Here is a 21,199-nt window from a genome sequence, read left to right as displayed (position 1 = left end):
TAGTCCTCTTGCTCTCTGAGACTTACATTGCAGGATGAATGTCCAAATCTCTGTGTCATTAAATGCAGAGTTAAACCCAGGAGCTGATTGGATCTCTGTTGTTTCCACCACTGGAACAACATACTATTCAAACATACCATTCTAAACAAAGTTAACCTGACTTCCAGTTTTTTTCCTAACAGAGAGATGTCCCTCCAGGATTCAATGACTGCTGCAAGCATGAATGTATTTTGAAAAGATTCCCAGGGAACAGATCAGACATAAGAAAAGAACTTGCGTTGCAATGTTTGGGTGCATAATGAAAATTTGCAAAGAGGACACATCTAGTAGGAGGAAACAAAATCACAGAGGGCAAGAGGAGGAGGCTGGGACAGATTCAAAACATCTGGAACACACACACACAAACACACGCACACACACACACACACATAGCCTGGCCAGAAATGTTAACAGAGATTGAGTTGTTTTCAGAGGGTTTACAGTGATCATGTCATGAGAAACCACATGGACTATACTGTATGTAATAGGTTGAATGGATTCACTGAGACAGAGCCGTGGGAGAATGGTAACTGACACCAGGCCTGACATGATCCAGCCACTTACTGAAAGATGAGTTTTAGGGATTAAGCTTCCACAGAGTCAGACAGTGGGTGTCAGCAGGGAGGTTGTTCCAGAGGACAAGGGCAGGAAAGGAAAAGAGAGAGCCTCTGCAGACTTCGCCCACTAGTGTAAAGGTTTCTAACAGGTGACAGACATAGAAATGAAAAAACAAAGACGACTTATATCATTAGGTGAAAAGGTCAGGCCATACATGTGGAAGACACCAATGAAGATGTTAGGAAGTGTTTCATGATGAGATGATCAAAATCAGGGGTTTGTTGTTACTTGATCAAACTGGTGTCAGTGTCCGGCCAGTGTCCATCATCTCAGTTTCCCAATCCGTCCTGAAAGATATCTGGGGGGGGGGGGGACTGAACACTGGGGCTGCCCAATAGCACACACAGTGACAGAGACTCACCAACACTGAACAGTTAGAGACTCAAAACACCTCTGCTGAGGCTGAAGATCAGAGTCACATTCTAGAGTCAACAGCATTTATCCATGGAGCCAAGCTGTCTTGTGTAAACGGTCCAGACTGATAGAGGTGCTGGTAAATACAGTTTTATTCTGTATTTGAGCCCTGTCATTTTATTTGCCTGATGCCTTAGCAACTTTAAATAAGATTTGTATCATACATTGTTCATTAATAAACTTCCGCAGACTGATTAAATGGTAAGTGGTCTGTATTTATATATAGTTTTCGATTAGATTATTTTTCTAAATTTTCTGTACAAAATCAGCAGGTTACAGGAGATAATCTTAGATGGGGATTTGATTTGTGTTAGGAATAAATTGGATCTAGTTGAAGTAGGCATCTGGTAGTTGAGGCCCATAACACATAACTACAAGAGCTATGGTTCAATGCTCTGCCTGTGGACCCTTCTCTCTGCCCTGGTTTCCTGTCTTTGTCCAGATGGATCAGATTTCAAGACTTCGGTCTGGACTGCTCAGCAGAGCCATTAGAAAGCAGAGATTTTAAAACTGCACATTTGCTCATTCTCTGCACCAGACTACAAGCACATTCTTTTGAATCTGCTTCCTGTATATTGATCCAACGAAGAGTTACAGGAAGAACAGTAGGAGAGCGTTGGAGTGACATAATGGAGGATGTGAGTCACTTAAAAGCCTCAGCCCTGTGACTCTGCGGTTAGAGTACAAATAGTAAGGATTTCTGCTCAGTAAGCACTAGGGAACGGTCTGCTGTTGTGATTGGACGAACTGGAAAGGTGATTTTCAATAATTGTGGTCTCGGTCATTTCCCCAAAGAGTGTAAGAGTTTTTTGGAAGGAAACTGCAGGAAATTCGTGCAAGAGCTCCTTTTCAACTCTCCAGAATTAGCTAAATCTGTCCTTCTATTTCTCATAGTATACTACGATTTTGGCAGCGGACAGACTTGGCAAACAAAGGGATTTTCCATATGTGTGACTGGGGCTTAATTAAACATCTTCCAAACTTCAAATATTTAAATTACTCTCAGTCCAATTCATCACAGTTTCTCTTTTAGCCGAGAAAACTTGCTATATTTGTGTTATTTCCGTCATTAAGTATCAACCACAACAATATTTCTGTCTATCAATACCTCTTTCTGTCTGTCTGAGAAACGGAGAGTAACAAACCAGATGTTCTTATGTCTGAGGGACACATTAGCTCACTCTCCTGTCTCCCTCTCTTTTTCCTCTCTATTATTTTTCCATTGCTTTCCTCCTCACTTCACCTCTGGTCTCACCATTCATGTCTCCTCTGCTTTCTAGTATTTCCTGTCTACTGTCACTGAAGGTTTGGTTGGAAGCTAAAGCTGTATGTTTTCAATTTAACCACAATATTCAAACTACTCTGATCTCCTGATCTCCTCATTTACTCCTCACATGTTCATCTTTCACGACCAACAAAAGACAAGTTAGATGTTTTTACTGTGGGGAGTTAGAGTCTGTCTCACTCTCTGGTAAGATAGACAACACTTAACACCAGTTCTTGTTAAAGGGATGGTTCACCCAAAAAAGAAAATTCACTCATTATCCACACACCACTTTGCTGATGGAGGGGTCGGGGAAGTGTTCGAGTCCACAATCACTTTAGGATATTTCTGGGGTAAACAGCGTTGCAGCCGAATCCAATACAAATGAAGTAAATGGCGACCAATTCTTCGAACAGAGAAAACAACAGAAAAAACATAAAATGCCTCTATACTGCACCTGTGGTTTCATCCAAGTGTCCGATACTGCGTGGAATATCTAACTCTTGTGGAACATCTGTTCTAGACTCTTTAATCATCAGTTATTTCAATTTACATCTGTGTTCTATTATAATGATACAATCTGAAACTCTAATTGGGAGGCGTCGACTGACACGTGTTTCCTCTCTTTTTTCACTCAGGTCAAGATTGCACAGATTCACAGTTCCAAGGAAAGTCCTCATGGCACATTCCAACGAAAAATCAATAGAGGAAAACCATCTCTGCTTTTTATTCCATCATACCTCGACTATTACATCACTCTCGTCTGCCTCAGCCTCCTGCACCAGACCACTACTCTGAAAATCTGCTGCGAGATTCAAGATACATATCACACCAACATACCAGTGTCAGCCATAAACCAGAAATCAAGCTTAAAGTTGTGAAATACAACCTATATTTGTTTTTACGTTAAAATTCAAAGTGGCATGATCCTGTTTTGTCCCTTACTCCTCCATCTTTTCTGTGACTTTTGACCTTCACATGCCTCCTTCTCATTTTCTCTCCTTTTTTTGACTTTCCTCCCCTAAAAACCTGACCACCATATCATGACACGACTTTTTTTTGTTAGGTATGTTTCTGTGGCCATAGTTATTATTATGGGAACCAGAGAGGGAGACAGTGTCAGGAGGAGGTTGTGGTGGATGGATGAGTCAACACAACACAGAACTGTAACGGAGGGCACCGCTGTTCATTTACCACTTGAAAACCAAGTCATTGTTGTTTTTCTAACCATGACCTTTCCAAAACCCTAACCACATGTTTAGTTTAGTAACCATGACAACGAAGGCCCTCTAAACTTAACACTTTATGCCCAAACCTAATAAATAGCCTTTTCTTAATCCTCTAATCATGATAATAAAAGTCTGGTTTGCCTGCTGGCCTATTTCATGATGGTCATTTAGGTCGGAGGACTTGTTTCCCTTGTATGAACCTTTCTCCTTTCTTTCATTCCCCTTTTCATTAACTTCCACTTCCTTGGCTATAGTTAAATGACCTGTGAGTGAGTCTATTAATGAACCAAAGGCCCATGATCTCCATGATAAACACCCTCCTTAATCTTCTCTTTCTTTCTTCCTTTCTCTTTCTTGGTACAGATTTGTAGTTCATTGGAAGTCAAGAATGCATATACAGATCAGATACCCCTGCTGTGTGTGTGTGTGTGTGTGTGTGTGTGTGTTGGTGTGTGTGTGTGGTCCTCATGCTTTCAGACATTTAGATGAATAGTTTGAAAACTAACAGAGGACACACACATACATTCATACGACTCAGTGGGTCTTTTTGAGTATGGTGGACATGAATGGGCATCTTTCTGCTCTGCATCCTGCTTGGTGGTCACCCACCCCCCCAACCTCCAACCCACCAGACAACATGTGTCAGAAGCTGCAAGGATGACTGGACTCTTTCTTAACTCCATATTTGCTCACTAGCTTTGAAAACATGCAATTGTCCTCATTTTGATAATTAAAGTTGTTGTTTTGAGTTTATTACTGATCCAAACCACAGCTTAAAATGAAATACAAAGGTGGATTGCTGTACAGTCATTTTTTGCACATCGGGCCTTGCAAAGATCTGTTGTATCTTTGCAAGGCCCTTAAACATGCAGAAGGTCTGGTTTGTGACCTGAGTATTCAGTCAGAGCTGGGTCTTATTTTCCACCCTGGGATTATTCCAGTAGCTCTGCTGTTTCCAGGAAAGCTAAATCAACCCTAAAAGTAATGTCCACAGCAAGCTGCACAAGACGGGCAGGGGAGTGGGACAGAAACACCATGAAAGGGAAAAAGAGATGGAAAATGATTTGTTTTAACATTTTATTATAAATTAACAGACCAAAAAGTCTAACTTGTAGTACAGCAGTTGGAATCAACCTTGTCTTGGGAGCTGCATGTGGAGCATGTGTTAGCGTGAAATTAGTTTGGAAGGACTGAGCTTCAATCATGAAATACTGACAGTAACAGGGTTACGAGCTTCCATTCCCAGCTGTCCTAACGCTCAGGATGGGAACATTATCTGACAGGATCTATGGTAAATAGGCAAATATTCATTATAAAAACATACAGTATAGACTCATTAATACACTGAACCTGAAGAGATTGTGTGTCCGTATCTTTTTTCATTACCAGAAGATTATACACAAGTATAATATTGTGAGTGCTACTCTGCGGGAATCTTGAGAATAAGGTAATTATAAAAACAGCCTTACAACCATATTTCCCAAAGGCGTTGTGACTGACAATGCTCTTAAAAGGGATTATTTATTAACAGGGACCTCAAACCCATTTGGAAGAGGATAAGATCGCCTTCAGATGCTGCAGAATCTGTAGGAGAAAACTAACCTTCATGATCTATTTACATTTTTGTTCATTGTTACATCTATATGCTATTGTTGCTTATGTTTCATGTACAATGAGCAATAGTGGTTAGATTAAAAAACTAAATCTAAAACAAAAGCACTAAATAACTGAACAATTCCCTTAAATTATGCTGATGTCCTCCTCTACTTCTTTTTTCTCAACATCTGACGGCTGAAAGCACACATTCCCGAAGGTACATCTGTCTTTTTCATATTCACGAAGTTTACATGACTCACTGCTGCTTTATTTTAGTTTTCATTAAAGTTAGATAACATCTGGCTCAAACAGCATTTAAATCAATCAGAATTTACTTTCCTAAACTAGCTGAATGCTGTATTTTGCACTGTTTATTACGCTTCGTTTTCATACTGGAACATTCCAGGCTTTATGCTAAGGAAAGTTAAATGTATTAGGCATCATCTCCAGCACCCCTGACAGCTGACGCAGAGAAGCTCTATAGTGCTGCTGTGGACATTTAAGAGCCTACAATGAAAACCCGCTTAACCTGGAGAGAGATCATGGTAAATGGGGCCCTGGCTGGTTAAAACTGACTTTGGTGTGTGTTGTAGAGCAGCAGTTGAGGTTGATACTAAAATACATTCACTTAGGCTGATCCATAAAAAAACAATGATCTGTTCAGCTAATCTTCTGTCCTCAGCTTTGACTTGAACTCATCCATCCTTCTGTTGACCATCCCTGTTGCCATCACTTCTTCCATCTTGTGTCCCTTCATTGTGCTAATAAGCAAAGATGACATCATACATCATCTGATGTCCATCATCCCAGGCATACAGTTTCTTGTCCAATGGGCAGTAAGCCAGTTGTGAAGTGTGCGCGTGCATGTTTGTGAAGGCAAGGCTCGGCACGGTGTGTGTGAGCGTGTGCGTGTCGAAGGCATAAGTCACATTGGCGTAGCGGTGCTCCATACTGTTCACGGCATAGAGCACGCCACAAACCAGGAAGCTATTTCCGTAGCGACCACGCCGAAGACCTGTGCGGAAGCTCCGTATTGGCTGAAGGTCGCGGGGATGGAGTTGGGTTAGCAGGATTACTTCCTGGTGAAAGCCCTCTGTGTCCAGAGCAGGGTAGAGTAACCACAGGCCAGACTCATCCACAGCAAACTCCACCTGGAAAAAAAAGAGCCACAAGTTTAACACAAGATTTTGTACCATCCATTTACACACCTACATGTATAAACATAAGACGCAGTTTGAAAAATAAAATAATTCAGCTTTAAAACCACTAAAGTATATTAAATTTTGGGGAAATTGCTTTATACTACTTATTATTATTTCCATTTCTTATTTATAAGCCTGGAGTTGGAGCTTGAGACATGGTCTGCTAAGTTTAGTCAGGGGCAAGAATGACTCTCCAACAAAAACCCACCTTCCTCTGGGCAAAATCCATAACAATAAGTGTTTATCATAGTTACACATATCCCACCCAGATGTACTTAGCTCTCTTACCATTTTCCCCATAGACTCACTGTGTCAACACCTACAGCAAGATAATAACTAGATGCAGCAAAACGTTCTGTGATTATTTAAAGATAGAAATCTTTAGGTCAGAGCTGAACGGGGCAAAGCCATTTTTAAGCTGTGAATCTGTTTGCAGGTGAATTCAACCTCATAAGAATCAATGAGAATTAAATGAGCCTCAACATTAGACCCTTTCACACTAACTTAAAACACTAATGTTGTCCAGTGTCTTGAATTGATTGGTTTCTCTACTGCACTTCAGCTTCTGTAAAGTACTTGTTATGCCTGAAAGGCTCTATAGAAACGACACTGCCTTGCCTCTCACCACCTGAATTCTAATAAGCCTCTAAAACCATTTTCTATATTCATGATTATCATAATGGGGGGCTCCCCATGTTGCAAATATGTCACAGTGGTAACTGTCTGTTAACAGTTACTGAGTGTGTCACCCTCAAATGTTTTGAGCTTCATAGATGTTTATTACTTCTGCTGGTTTGGGATAGAGCAAGCTGTTTTCTCCTTGCTTCACGTCTTAAGGCTAAGCTAACATGAGGAACATCCTGTCTTTCTTCCCCTCCTTCCCTTACCCGGCTGAGGGCCTCCTGTGGCTCCACCCACAGACTGTATACAGGAAGCCACTTCACCTGGTTCACTCGTCCTGAACAAAGACACCTGGAAGGCCTCATATTCAAAAGTTTGGTATGTGTGAATGAAAAATGTGAGATTGCCATATTTGATGGTCCATCAGTGAACAGATCTATAGTGGGTTGATGTTTAGGTAATAGTTTTTTATATTTAATTTGTGAATTTGAAAGCATCATTGTAATTGTTTGTTAGGTCACTGCATGTAAGATGGATGCATGTTGCTAGATATTATATTGATGTTATCTTCCTTTTTTAGAAACCTTTACAAACTACTCACAATAAAAATAATGGATTTGAAACACTGAGTCAATGCTGGGCCGTTTCAGCTCACTCACCAAAAGATGATTGCTCCTGGAGCAAGAATATTAAAGGATGACAGTACTCCTCTAATAATTTGGATGAGATAACCACCTCCACCCATAGAGCTGTGTGTACTCAATGCACGATGCTGGTGTTGACCCTCCCATCTCCCTGTCAGAAACAAATCAGATAAATTCCCCAAATGCCCAAAGGTATTCCTTTTAAGATTCTTTCTCACTTTCATTGGGGTAAGGGCCTGGTATAACCTAGACATATATAAGATTGAGGCGAATTGAATTTAACACGGATCAAAACTACAAAAACACCTATTCCTCACAATCTGCCCTTTTGACCCCTACAGTGATTTGTAGTGCTTTTGTTCCCTCTCTGAACTTTTCAGGTCTGTGAAGGTGTCCTGACTGTGTATTCTTCGAGTAAATCATCATGCAGGGTCTCCTGTGGGGTGACATCACAATTACCATGTTCAACGAGTCTTACTTCAGTTTGCGTTCTGTGAGCTTGCTCCTCCAGTATCGCATCGTGCAGCGTGGTCCAGGCGGCGACATATCGGTGCCTCAGGTCGTATCTGATGACATCCCTGCTGAACGCACGGTTGTAGTAGAAAGCCCCATTAAACACGACGTGGCCCGTGCCGGTGAAACTATAGGGCAGCTTGTATGAATTACTCGCCTGACCTGAGCAGGATGAACAAGCAGAACACATACAGCCGGTCAGAATTACACGTGACAACAAACGAGTGAAACAAAGCACAACGTGGATCCAAACAGGAGCTGCTACCAACAGGAACAAAGTCAAATTTAAGACTTTTTAAGACCATAATGAAATTTAAGACCTATGTCAAGTATAATAGATATAGTGGAGGAAATAAAAGCAATATTTTGGGGAAATCGTTCAAATGGTGATACAAGCGTGAAATTTGGTACAAATCATCTTTGAAGGTCACTCTTCGATTTAGGAATCGGGGCCACTCGAAAATCAAAAATGGCCGCCATTTATTTCAAGATGGCCACCATGGTTAGACTGATTTTGCATTTCAGCATAATCTTTGCCTATACTTTGTAGATGTCAATAATATCGGACTCCCATAGTATGTTTTTGAACATTTTCAAACAGGAGTTACCAGTAATAACCATCTGAAACATTTCTAAAACATAGGCTAACTGTGTTATAGTCCAGGGGAAAACTACGTGAAGTTTAGGGTTAATTAGAGGGATAGAGATATTTGGGGGATATACAGTATAGGAGAACAGTAAAAATAGTAGCTAGATTTGGGTGATTGGCTGTCTGGTACTATATAAGGAGAAGCACTACCCTCTGTTCTCATTCCATATACAAACCAACCTTTAAGCTATGTGTAGAGGACAGTAAAAATAGTAGCTAGATTTGTCGCTATAGTTGCTTTTTTGCACTGTAGCATGTGACACTCTAGATTTGTTTGCTAGTCACTTTTTCAGACATCGAAAAAAGACTCAAATGAACGAACAATTTGATTGGCTGTCTGGTACTATATAAGGAGGAGCACTTCCCTGTGTTCTCATTCCATTTACAAACCAACCTTTAAGCTATGTGTAGATGACATAGCAATAGGTCTGGAGAAGCTGTGGATTGCTTTTGTTCAGGGAGCCCATTCACGATGGATTCCAATCCATGACATCGTTTCAACAATTGGGCCAGAAAGATCCAGTGGCCTACCATTTTTCCATGCATTTAGTGGGTGTGACGTTGTGTCTGCATTCCGTGGCAAGGCTAAGAAATCTGTTTGGCAAACATGGAATGTGTGTGATGAAGTGTCAGGGACATTTACCAAGCTCAGTCACTGGCCCACCACTGTTGATGATGATGACCTCCAAATGCTGCAGAGATTTGTGGTCATAATGTATGACCGATCAAGTGCAGCCACATCTGTGAATGATGTACGACTGCATCTGTTCGCCCGCAAGCAAAGGCCATATGATGCCATACCACCAACAAGTTCAGCCCTCAAGGAACACATTAAACGTGCAGCCTACCAAGCAGGAGCTGTCTGGGGCCAAGCAACTGTCACTCAACCAGTTTTACCAAGTCCTGCAGAATGGGGATGGAAGCTGCAAGGACAAAGGTGGTTGGTGAACTGGACAACACTTCCACCAATTGCTGCAAGTTGCCAGGAATTGGCAAAATGCTCATGCAAAAACAGATGTACTAATGGTAGGTGCAAATGTTTTCATCTGACTCTGTCTTGTACAGCCTTGTGCAGCTGTGAATGTCACTGAGAGGTTTGAGGCCCAAAGAAGTTCTTTTGACTTGACACAATTGTCGAAATATTTCCCCAAATATGCAAGAAATATAGTTAAGACTTGATGATTTGGCGGCCATCTTGAAAAATGGCCGCCATATTGGATTTTTGGATGGCCCCCATTCTAAAGTTAAAGAGATGACCCAGAAGAATGGTTATGCCAAATTTCATGCTTGTATCACAAAATGAACGATTGTTCCCCTTATTTCCTCTACTAATAATGTAGCTGAGTCCCAGAATATGAGTCCCTATCCATAGTCTTTCCCTCAGCCAGGCAGAATGTACTGTTATTAATTCTAACGAACCCACGTTAGTCTTGTTCTTGTTTTTTTCTAGTAACAGTATTGTGGACAAATAACTACAACACGGAGGCATTACAAACTAATCATAACTCGAAAACATTCAAAAAAGCTATTCTTAAGAGCAACAAAAGAGACTTTTTGAAAAGGGTTCAGATTATTATATTTAGACTTTTTAAGACCCTGTGTGTAGTAGCACTGTAAAATATGTGTCAGGACAAAAATAAGGAGATTATATAACAGTTATTTCACCTCCACATAGACACACACACACACACACACACACACACACACACACACACACACACACACACACACACAACCTGATTTGAAGGTGTCCATGTCTCTGAACTCTTGCAGGTTGTTGCCATAGAGCCCGCTGGTCAGGTAGATGACGTTGCCATGGCCGCGTGCATCTCTCATCCAGACTCCGTCACTTAGGCCGTAGGAGTTGTGCTCGACCGGATCAGAGAGGCTGGCTACTGTGTCCTTACACATCCCTGCAAGAACACATGCATGAGTCAGGAACATCACAGGATCTCAATTATAAATACATGCACTAAGTAACTGATAAACTAGTGTTCCACATGTGTCTTTACCAGGCTTCTTGGTGGTCTTCGGCTGGTCCTTAGGGCTCTCCGTCCAGCTAAGACGTCTTTTGGGCTCCTGCTCAGACCCTGCCGTGGGAGACGCATCAACAGGTGGACTTATATTAGAACTTGAAGCTGAGGTCCTGTGCTGGGTGAGAGGTGTAGCAGCCTTTGTTGTAGTTGTAGTCGTAGTTTGTTGGGAAGTTGTTGTCAGTTTGGCTGTTGTTGGGTTGGGAGCCGGGGAGGTGGTTGCTGCAGTCGTTGCTTGTATGGTGGTTGGGGCTGGTTTGGCTGTATTGGTGGTTTGTTGGGTGGTGGTGGGACGATCGGTTGACGGCTGGGTTGGTGCTTGACTGCTTACTCTCCTTGATGCCTCCTCACCATCTGGTCCTGTGCTCACAGTGGACGCAGGTACTGGATCCTGGATCGGGAAAGTTCTGTCGGGTGGGAGCTGGTCAGAAATCAGTAGGTCCCATGAAGTATGTGCAGTCAGAGTCGCTGGGAGAGGAGGAAATAAGACAGGACATTTATTTCGCTTCAGCCTCAATTCACTGTAATAGTTGTTGGGATATCAATCATTAGAGATGCACCAAACTTACTATTCTTTGCCCTCCCTCTCTCCTTCGTCTTATAGCTCTCTTCTTCTGCCTTATAGAAGGTCATGCCCTTAACGACCATGCTGTTCTTCTCTTTGACTGGCTTTTGACTTGCTGTCTTGTTGCTGGTTGGCTCTTGTTGTTCCAGAACATCTTGCTGTCGGTTATTCTTCTGCAACAGCACGAGCAACATTCAGTCCAGTTTATAAAGAATTTGGACATTTTTGCAGTTAATATCTTTTGGAATACAGATTAAAAAAATATGTATATATCTGTTCAGACACACATTTTCAAATAATGGGTATCATATCAATTCAAATCAAATTGAATTCTTACAGACCATATTCACAAGTCATAATTTGCCTAGTAGGTGGCTGTGGCTGAGGGGTAAAGCCGTCGTCCGCCAACCTGAAGGTCAGCAGTTCGATCCCCAATCTTCCCCATCTGCATGCCAAAGTGTCCTTGGGCTAGATGCTGAACCCCGAATTGCCCCTCATAGAACAACAAAGTGCTGCTAATAGATGCACTGTATGAATGTGTGTGTGAATGGGTGAATGTAAAAATGTATCGTAAAGAGCTTTGTGTTGTCATCAAGACTAGAAAAGCGCTATATATACAAAACCAAATTTACCATTTAGTAGGGCTTAACAATATTTATATGGTGCAACATCCTTCGTCCTTACCCTCTGACTAGTAGGAAAAACCTTAAATCAGGGGAAAACACAGGCACCTCTGGGACAGTCAAAAGTGAAGGATCCCTCTCTGAGGTAGGACAGAGGGGCAATAGATCAGGATAATGAATACCTGTTTGCAAGGGGAGGCAGGGGCTCGATTCTTCTGTCCTGCATGATCAGTCACTTTCTTTTTCTTCTGCTGGGCCTTCTTCTCCTTCTCCTTCTCTTTTGCTCTGTCCATTGCACGCTCTTTCTCTCTTGCTCTCTCTGTAAAGTTACGTGCAAAGGCCTGGAGAGCAAACACAGGATGACATTAAGGGCAAAAATGTAACTAACAGTTACCTTTAAAAGCACAATTTGCATTAAACTGTCTGCAAGCAAATCTACATACAAGTAAACAAGTGAATGGGCACAGATCCAATCAATTAGAATACAAACAGGTTATATTAGGCTGAAACTATGTCTCTCACAGCCTGGTCACACATGCGTGGATTGATGTAAAGTAACAGGAAGAGAACACTGTTCTTCATTAACAAACCAACCAAGTAACAGTATCCTCTATCAGTCATCGAGGTTAATAGAAAATATGGTCTTAATGGAACACGATCTTAACGGTCACATTAATGGTGACAGATCTCCTGCTCTCCGTAAAATTTCCCCACAGTCTAGAGTCTAGAGTTACAGGAACTCCAGTAAAATAAAGGGAGAGAGAGAGATGTCAGATGAAAAGAGGTTTCCAGTCACACATTGATTGAACGTTGCACTTTATGGTCACAGCCTTAAACTCTAAGGACTGAAATTCCCTTTGTGTGCAAGGCAATCATCTTTAAATGAATCATACTTGAATCTTACCACAATGCAAAAAGACAAACATTGGGATTTTATGGCATCTAGGGATCTTCAACCAAAAAAGATACATATATATGTTACTAATTAGATGACATATATTTAAAATTGCAGTTAGTAATGAACATGTAGGGAACATAGATTAATCCATCAATTTTTTTTTATAGTCAGAGCTGCTATCTAGCTCCTATTTCCACAAATATCTGTCTGTCTGAGGAACACATATCTTGTGAGATATGTGGGCTGTGGCCAATAATATCTGGCCCGTCTGCTCATTATGAGGATTTAATCTGTTTTCCTTCACCATATTGGGCTGACACAGAAATTCACGGGTGATCTCAGGCCAGCAACATTCATATAATCATGCCCTCTTTGACAAGCTGTCTTCAAAGTATAAGCACAACTGCTCCATATTGATCTGAGTTAGAGAGCTTTTATTTCGAAAAGTTGCAAACTTGGATCTGAAGATTGTGAAAATTCATACATACAAATTATGAAAAATAACACCAGTTCAGTTAATCATTCAATCTTATCTATAAACCAAATACTTGAAGTACAGCAAATCTAGTTTTCTTTCATGAAACACATTGAACATAAAATCTTAATTGCAGATAAACAAGGTGGGTTTATCACAAAAATGTCTCTTCACCAACTGCGTTTTTTATAAACCGACTGTTTATAAAAAAGCTCTGCACACAACGTCCTGCACATAAGCAGTGAAAAGTGACATGTATATTGTAGAACTGTTTGATGAGGACTCACTAATGATAAGTAATAATTATGATGTGTTAATAGAGCATTAACACAGGACAAGCAAACAGACCATTCCAATCAGAAAGGTTTAGAACAGGCACTGCACTGGCAGTAGTTTCACATTTTAGACAGATTTTAGTGAGAAAATCCAACTGAATGTTTGCACAATTAGGTGGATAAGTCACACACACACCCAGTGGAAATTACAGATTTCATAGATTGGTGCATTGTGCATGTGCATGTGTGTGTGTGTGTGTGTGTGTGTGTGTGTGTGTGTGTGTGTGTGTGTGTGTGTGTGTGTGTGTGTGTGTGTCTGTGTGTGTGTGTGTGTGTGTGTGTGTGTGTGTGTGTGTGTGTGTGTGTGTGTCCTCACTTTTTCCATGTTGTCCATCTTGGTCAGCAGTTTGGTGGTGACAGAGTGGAGCTTTAACAAGTCCATTCCATACAGAGAGCCCTCCAACAAGTCCATAATAGTTGCCAGCTTACCAGACAGAAAATGAGCGACACAGAAAAAAGCAGAGAGAAAGAATACGCTTTGATTGTGATTGTAAACAACATCTTCAAATAATGTTCAAACTCCGAACTATTTCAGAAGATGTTTGACCTTTGTAGCCAATAGATATAGAATAACTTTCCATTTCACAAATCTTTCTACCTTTATGTCATCCTTGCTGGCCTCCTGCAGTTTTTTAAACCTGTAGTCTCCCTCACACGGGTTGACAGCTGAAGGCGGCACCATGCACACACACTTCTTGCAGTCTGTTCCCTTGGTAACCGTCTCCACAGTGTAAAAATCCTGGGACAGCGATGCTGGGCCACTGTCAGGGATACGGCTGCAGTCAGAGCGCTTGATTGGTCGAACAATGCAGCGGCAGACACAATCGGAGCCTGATGACACAGTCTTTACTTTGTCGTAATCACCCAGCAGCTGAAAGAAAGAGGGACAGAGTTTGTGATTCTTGCTCTGTAAGAACTTTTCAACTCACTCCGATGGGAGTAACTTTGAAAAAATAATAAATATGAATGTGGACTCAATGCTATGTATTATTATATGCTGTGTTTTAGCTATAAGGACATGAATGAGAGCTAAAAGGAAGGAGGGTATAGCAGCATGAGTGATGTTGTGCAGCTGCAGCGGTGGTGAGCTGCCTGGGAAGAAGTAAGACACATGCGTTTACAAACAGGGCCTTTTTGGTGTGGAGCTCTTACAGTTTGAAGGATGTTATATAACCAACCGCCAGAGGGATGCAAACTGTTACCATGGTACACACACGCAGACACAGACACACACACACAAACACACACACACACACACACACACACACACACAGACACACACACACACACACACACACACACACACACACACACACACACAAACACACACACAAGCTCTGGGCCTGATTTACCACGTCATTTAAGCTGAACTGACAAACTGTGGGATTTTGGGCTGTGTTTAAATGGCAGAGTAAAAAGTGCTGTGTCTACATAGCAAAATCACTTTTCATACAGGAAGTGAGAGATTGGAGATTTGCAACCCCAAAAAATAAGAAATGCTTTGATTCCACATGAATCGTGCTAAATGAAGTGAATGGAACTATTTCTTTGCTCCAAATGGGTTCACCACTGAGGAGTGACCTGACACACAAGACTTGAGATCAAGTGAGGTGTTATAAGAGAGTGGGAATTGAAATCTGATCTTTCTAATCATTCTCAGTAAAACACAGTTTTATCTGGGTCATGCATCCATCTCCTCCAGGTACAACTACTGTAACAGGCCTGCAGGCACCAGATGTTGGGGTATGTGTCGTGCAGATTATTCAGTTCATATGTGCTGTATGTTATAAAACATTGAAAATATTCAATACAATAATAGATTAATTACGTATCTATACATTTTTACAACCGATGAACACATCTAATGAACTAGGATGATCATGGCAATAAAACAGGAGGAAGAAATGTTAATTTGGACACATTGGATTGGTCTGCTCAAATTAGTGTCTCTCTACCAGTTTGAAGTGGATCAGTTGAATACAGTTTGAGTTTTCTGAATGACGTTTGGCGACAGATGAGATGTTTCCATGTCACTGACCTGGCTGATGATGTTCTCCTGGTTGTCCAGCTCATCCTCCAGAGGCTCGGCGGTGGGCCGCTCCACTCTCCCCTCTGCACCCGCAGCAGGAGCGTCTCTCCCCGCGGGCCGCTGCTGTTCCTCTCGGGGACCCGGCTCTGCGCTGGCCGCCGCGGAGGGAGTAGCGTCCTGCTCCGCTTTTTGACCCGCCACCGGATCGTCGGTCGGCGGCATCTTGTCAATCCTGTCCGCATCCAGAGCATCGAGTCCGGTCAGAGCACAGCACAGGAGCAGCAAAGACAGACGGTGCCACATGTCTCCTGCAGCAGACTCAGAACAGCACTGCGAGAGGAAAGAAGTCTCAGGTAACGATCAGGCAGATCCGCAGGACCAGGCAGCAGCGACACGAGACTTCCCCCAAAACAAAGCTGAAAAACTTCAGTACACTGGTTGTGGACCAGCGTGTTACAGAATTAAGGGATACAAAAAGCAACGGACAATGGAGCAGACCCGCCTCCAAACCACCGGTAAATACAGTGTGAGCTGCACTGAGCTGAGGAGAGGGAGGAGAGGGTCAGAGACTGGGATCAGAAACTGTACTGGAGTCTGCATGTGGGCCTGGGAAAATAATCCATGTGGCCATTAAAGTAGGATTTACAGATGTGGTTGAAAAAAAGAGAGGGGGGCTGTAGTCTGAAGTCTACATCTCAGCTCAGTTAATCAGTAGGATAATATAACACAACATTAGATAAGATAAAATAAGATTAGATAATCCTTTATTAGTCCTACAACAGGGTCATTTGCAATGTTACAGCAGCAAGGGCAGTCAAACATTGACATCCAGTGATGCCGTTAAGATTCAATGCAGAAGTACATATAAATTTAATTTATGAGGCTTGATATGTTGATGCTATCTACAGTAAAAAAGTCTGATTCAACCTCTGGACTAAATTCACGCTGACATTAATGTAGCTACTGATCCAACTCAATGTTTTACCAGAGTCAGAAGATGACGACTGTGGTGAGCTAGATAACCAATGATGGGAGACACTTCATCATCCATCCATTTTCTAAACCACTGATGCTTTGAGGGGGATGGAGTCTCTGGTTCTTGTATGATAAACACCTGCGGGGAATTTCATTCTTCTAACCTTAACCCCTCATAAAATTTGATACAAATATTAATTTGTCCTCAAATAAAACTTAAAGAAATGTATGTAAACTGATACTGCAAGGCAATAATTCAGGTTTTGTCATGTCTATGGAAATATTGGTACCGAAGATACTGTTGTGATGTAAAATTCTAGATCCTCTATACTCTTCATAGGTTTCCTTCTATTGTCCTCATAGCTGGATTAATGATGTGACCAAGCAGAGAAGGGATCAGGAATGTTAAAATTTTATTTCTAGAATGTTTTTTACAAGATACTTGAATAAGCTGATCAACGGAGACGCCTCCAAAGGCAGAGGGCGGATCACCTAAGAGGTACAGCCAGATGTTGGGCACCTCTTCATCAATGTCAGCAGCTGATCTATGACGTCTCCCGGCACTTGAACTACCTGCTCTGCTGTTCAACATTTCACGCAGCAACAGAGCCTTCCTCCTCCAGCTCCGTGTCAGGACCATCTTTAAATTGACAAAAACCTGATGCAAAGTCTGCCACATTGCTCCTGGTGTCCTCCAAGCTGCCATGGTTGAGAAAAATGTCAAAAATGTCTTAGAACTTTTCACATTATTTACTACTTGTTTGCATTTCACTGTGTGAATCAAAGATGACAGATTTTACCGTGGGTAAAAGGGCTTTTTTAAAATTAGTTAACTGAACATGATGGCAGATGTTCGATGAAGCACAATGACAGCTGTGAATAAAAGAGTACATAAATACCTTCTGTTCATTTTTTTTTCTTTTTTTCTGTTTGTCAGTATAGCCATAAATCAATGATGTGATTAGTCTGACTTTGGCAACATGACAGCTTGGAGTATCAAAGTGCCAACAAAAAAACATTTGGGCATCGGTGATAACTTTGGGGTCATTATAATAACATTGTTATGTTGGATTGAGGGGCCTTCAGACATTTGTCCTCACCGAGTTTGGATTATTAATTTTATGGAACACTTTTTGCAGAAGTCCTTCGGTTGGGGAATTAACTAGTACAGTAGCAACATTTTAACAGTGAAATGCACACTTGGTAAAGGTAATGTGTAAAAACGAGGTTTAACCATATCAAAAATAGAAATATACAAAATAATGACATTTCAATTTTAGCTGACAACGTTGAACATGCCTTAAAAGTAGACCTTGTCCAAGGGTGATGCACATTATATTCTACTATTCCACGATATTTGAAAGTGCAGGATGCCGAAAAACAACATTTTAGTTTATTTAGTCTAAACATTTTATTAAATACAGTGATTGGTGTTTTGAGCCTATTTGTTTCACAGGTATGGGGCAAGAGCCAGAGGCCCTTAATCTCAATCTCAGAATCCTCAAGTTTTTAAGGGGCATTTTTATTCAACTGCAGATGGCTCATAATTACCTATGCTGTATAGAATACAGTCATTTTTCATTCAAAGGATTTCCCCTTGATTTTGAACCCAAAGGTTTATCCTATGATTTTGAACCCAAAGGATTTTCCTTAGATTTTGAACCCAAAGGATTTTCCTTTGAATGAAGCAGCTGTTGGCGATGTGTACACCAGAGGGAGTCAGAGGTACAGGGCAGAGGAGCAGCACAGAGGGACCATCACGGAGGCAGCAGTTCTAGAACAAGCCAGCCAGTGATGAGAGACAAATGTTCTAGCTTCACAAGTTAAAGCAAGGCGGTGGTTCGTATAACGGGTAGAGGTATCTCTGTATCACTCTCAGTCATTTAGCTTTTCAATTACTTTTAGAGAAGTTTCAGCATTGGAGTGAGAGTTGATGCGTGTATACCACAACCCTTCAGTGCTTCAGCAAAAGCCCCTCATTGGTACATCAGCTACCTCTACCTCTTAACCCAGCAGGGCATTAATGCATGAAATGCACATGTGGGTGTAACTATCTTGTACATACCTCATAATTATCCATTACACTATGGCCTGATATTGGGCCATAGGAATAGGATAGGAATAGGAAACTTCCAGGTGCACCAATAAGATGGACACTATCGCAGGATAGCAGCTTCAGAACTAGTCTCCAGATGTAGCAAGATGTTCTGTTTTCCCAGGGAGTGCGGTAACAGTCTCTTTAATAGAAGCCATTGTAATTCTGTACAGGCTTAAAGCGGCTATGTTGGGTTGGGAGGGGAACTGTTGTAATTTGGATTACTGTAATTCCAGTGATTGTCTTGTAGTGCTGTACTGCTTGTATTTGGGGAAGGGTATTGTGGGGAGAAGCTTTTTCCTTTGCATTTTTCAGTGTGCTGTGTCCTGTGCGCTTTCCAATACCCAAGATCACCAGGAACTCCTAACTCATTGTTTGTACAAGTTCCCTTGCGCATCAAGCATCACGTAAGGTCACTAAATGAAGCTTATGGGCAAGGATATCAATGGTCAGTTCTATGATTACCTTGGGGGGCATAGGGGGTGTTTCTTGTCTACCTCTTGTTTGATCTTGCAGAACAGTCCGGAGGAAGAATGCGGTCTACGTGAGACAACACAGGAATTATCTCAACCAACATGCAGTTTGAACAATGGGATTCAGGTTGCTTTTTGATCAATGGATTGAAATGATTAGCCCTCAGCTGCTATTCAATTTGGTCTGAAATGCAGTGCAAATGTGCTGCAGTAGTTTATATTGCTATTGGGTTTGGTTGGGTTATCCCTGCACTTCTCTTCACAGAAATAATAGTGCGAGACTGACTCGCTTTTTTCACGTTCTTTAACATTGAGAGAATATTCCCCGGAAATACTTCATTGATCTTGATGAGTTCAGGGAACTGATATCTATGAGTGTGTGACATTTGTTGCAGTTCGATTAAATTCAAATCGATTGTCTGGCCTTTTTCTGCCATTGACAGTTGGGCCATTAGTGACTGAAAAGGTTCAGCCAGAAGAAAAAATACTTATCTAAACAGGTAAGTATTATTATTATTCAAAATGAATAAGTATGATCTGATCAAAGTTCAGAAATAAATATTATAATAATTCACCATTCTGATCTTTTCTTTCCTGAGCAGTGACTCGTTGCTCTTTCATTTTAATTCCTCAGATTAAACAAACATGTTAATCATTAATACACAGATTTTGTCGGCTTTAGACAGAGCCTCACTGTTTCCCCTGTTATTGTGTCGAGGTTTGCTAACAAAGACTCAGAAGCTAATAAAACCTATTTATTAGTTTCACTAAAAGCAATTTAATACCACATGAGATCTTGTTTACCAACCTCAAACCACACACTGTGGTCAGGGTATGTTTGTCCAGGAACAGTGAGTTCCTGATGTCCTTGTGGATTTTGTTGCATTTGAACAGAACCAGGTTCATCTTCTCATATAACTCCCAGCGAGATCACACATAAACATATTTTCATAAAACTTTGAACTATTTACAGATTAGAATTAGTAGGCACAATATTATGCAGAAACAACATAAATATTTACATTTTATGATGAAGAAAATAATAGTTGTTGTCATAGGCCTCATGTCATCTTATGGACCCATTTGTGTGAGTGTGTGTGTGTTTGTTCGTGTGCATGCATGCATTTAGTTACATTTGACCAGAAGCCCTTTAAAAGCAGCCCTGTGATGCTGCTGCTGTTTGACATAGTTAGGGAAATTCCATCTTATTACACCTTATTATCATTCTTCAATCTGTTTCTACTTAAATGAGATCCAGACCAGTGTTGCCGGTAACGCATTACTCTAATCTGACCACTTTTAACGAGTAATCTAATGCGTTACTATTTCAAAACCAGTAATCAGATTAAAGTTACTTGTCCAAGTCACTAGTGTGCCGTGAGAGATCGTAAGGTGTGCCGTTGGAAATATCTAATATCTAGTGTTACACCGATGTATCGGCCGAGCATCGGTAGCGGCTCTGCCGGAGGCTCGGTGTGCAGCCCACCTCGACATTTTTTCATCTGCACTGAGTGAAATCATCATCACCATTATTATTTTATTTATGTATTCTGGAGTATTTGGAAATGGGCGTGGCAAAATGGCTCAATAGCGCCACCTGGAACGCAGCCCCTAGGTTTCCCAACGACCAATCTTCACCAAAATCAGAACGCAGGTGTATCGTGACTATTCATACAAAAAAGCCTCAAGGAGCATTGTGAAAAACATGACTGGAAGCCCGCCATTTTGGCTATATTTCACATTTTTACTTTGACGTACTTGTCCTAGGGCTTTCATCAGATCAACTTATAATTTAGGAGAGTGTCATCACAACAAGATGGAGATCAAAACTGCCTCGAAAATCAACTTTTCGTCACACTTTGTGACCGTGGCGTGGCGTCAAAGTTTGATTACACGCCATCACAAAACA

At 41.3% G+C, this 21,199-nt stretch overlaps 1 protein-coding gene across 1 annotated transcript; it reads right to left on the bottom strand.

Annotated features, from left to right (window-relative positions):
* Positions 1-4,627: 4,627 nt before the first annotated feature.
* On the bottom strand, positions 4,628-20,196 carry olfml2bb (olfactomedin-like 2Bb). The gene is made up of 12 exons (XM_053438934.1): positions 20,099-20,196; positions 19,283-19,357; positions 16,234-16,288; positions 15,757-16,077; positions 14,317-14,589; positions 14,035-14,142; positions 12,193-12,351; positions 11,392-11,560; positions 10,802-11,290; positions 10,526-10,702; positions 8,106-8,302; positions 4,628-6,311 (listed from the first exon to the last, which is right to left on the bottom strand). Exons 1-12 carry the CDS (start codon positions 20,194-20,196, stop codon positions 5,922-5,924), a joined length of 2,511 nt encoding a protein of 836 aa, XP_053294909.1. The 3' UTR covers positions 4,628-5,921.
* Between the last annotated feature and the right edge of the window lie 1,003 nt (positions 20,197-21,199).

The sequence above is a fragment of the Pleuronectes platessa genome, chromosome 13, assembly GCF_947347685.1.
Source record: "Pleuronectes platessa chromosome 13, fPlePla1.1, whole genome shotgun sequence".
NCBI classification, from domain to species: domain Eukaryota; kingdom Metazoa; phylum Chordata; class Actinopteri; order Pleuronectiformes; family Pleuronectidae; genus Pleuronectes; species Pleuronectes platessa.
This window is presented reverse-complemented; position numbering and strand designations above follow the sequence as displayed.

Coding starts and splice junctions, on each gene's coding strand:
- olfml2bb (XM_053438934.1), bottom strand. CDS start 20,196: ATGAACCTGGTTCTGTTCAAATGCAACAAAATCCACAAGGACATCAGG. Junction 16,078..16,233: donor GGAGGCGGGTCTGCTCCATT/GTCCGTTGCTTT, acceptor TTCCTCTCGCAG/TGCTGTTCTGAGTCTGCTGC. Junction 14,590..15,756: donor AGGAGAACATCATCAGCCAG/GTCAGTGACATG, acceptor TCTTTCTTTCAG/CTGCTGGGTGATTACGACAA.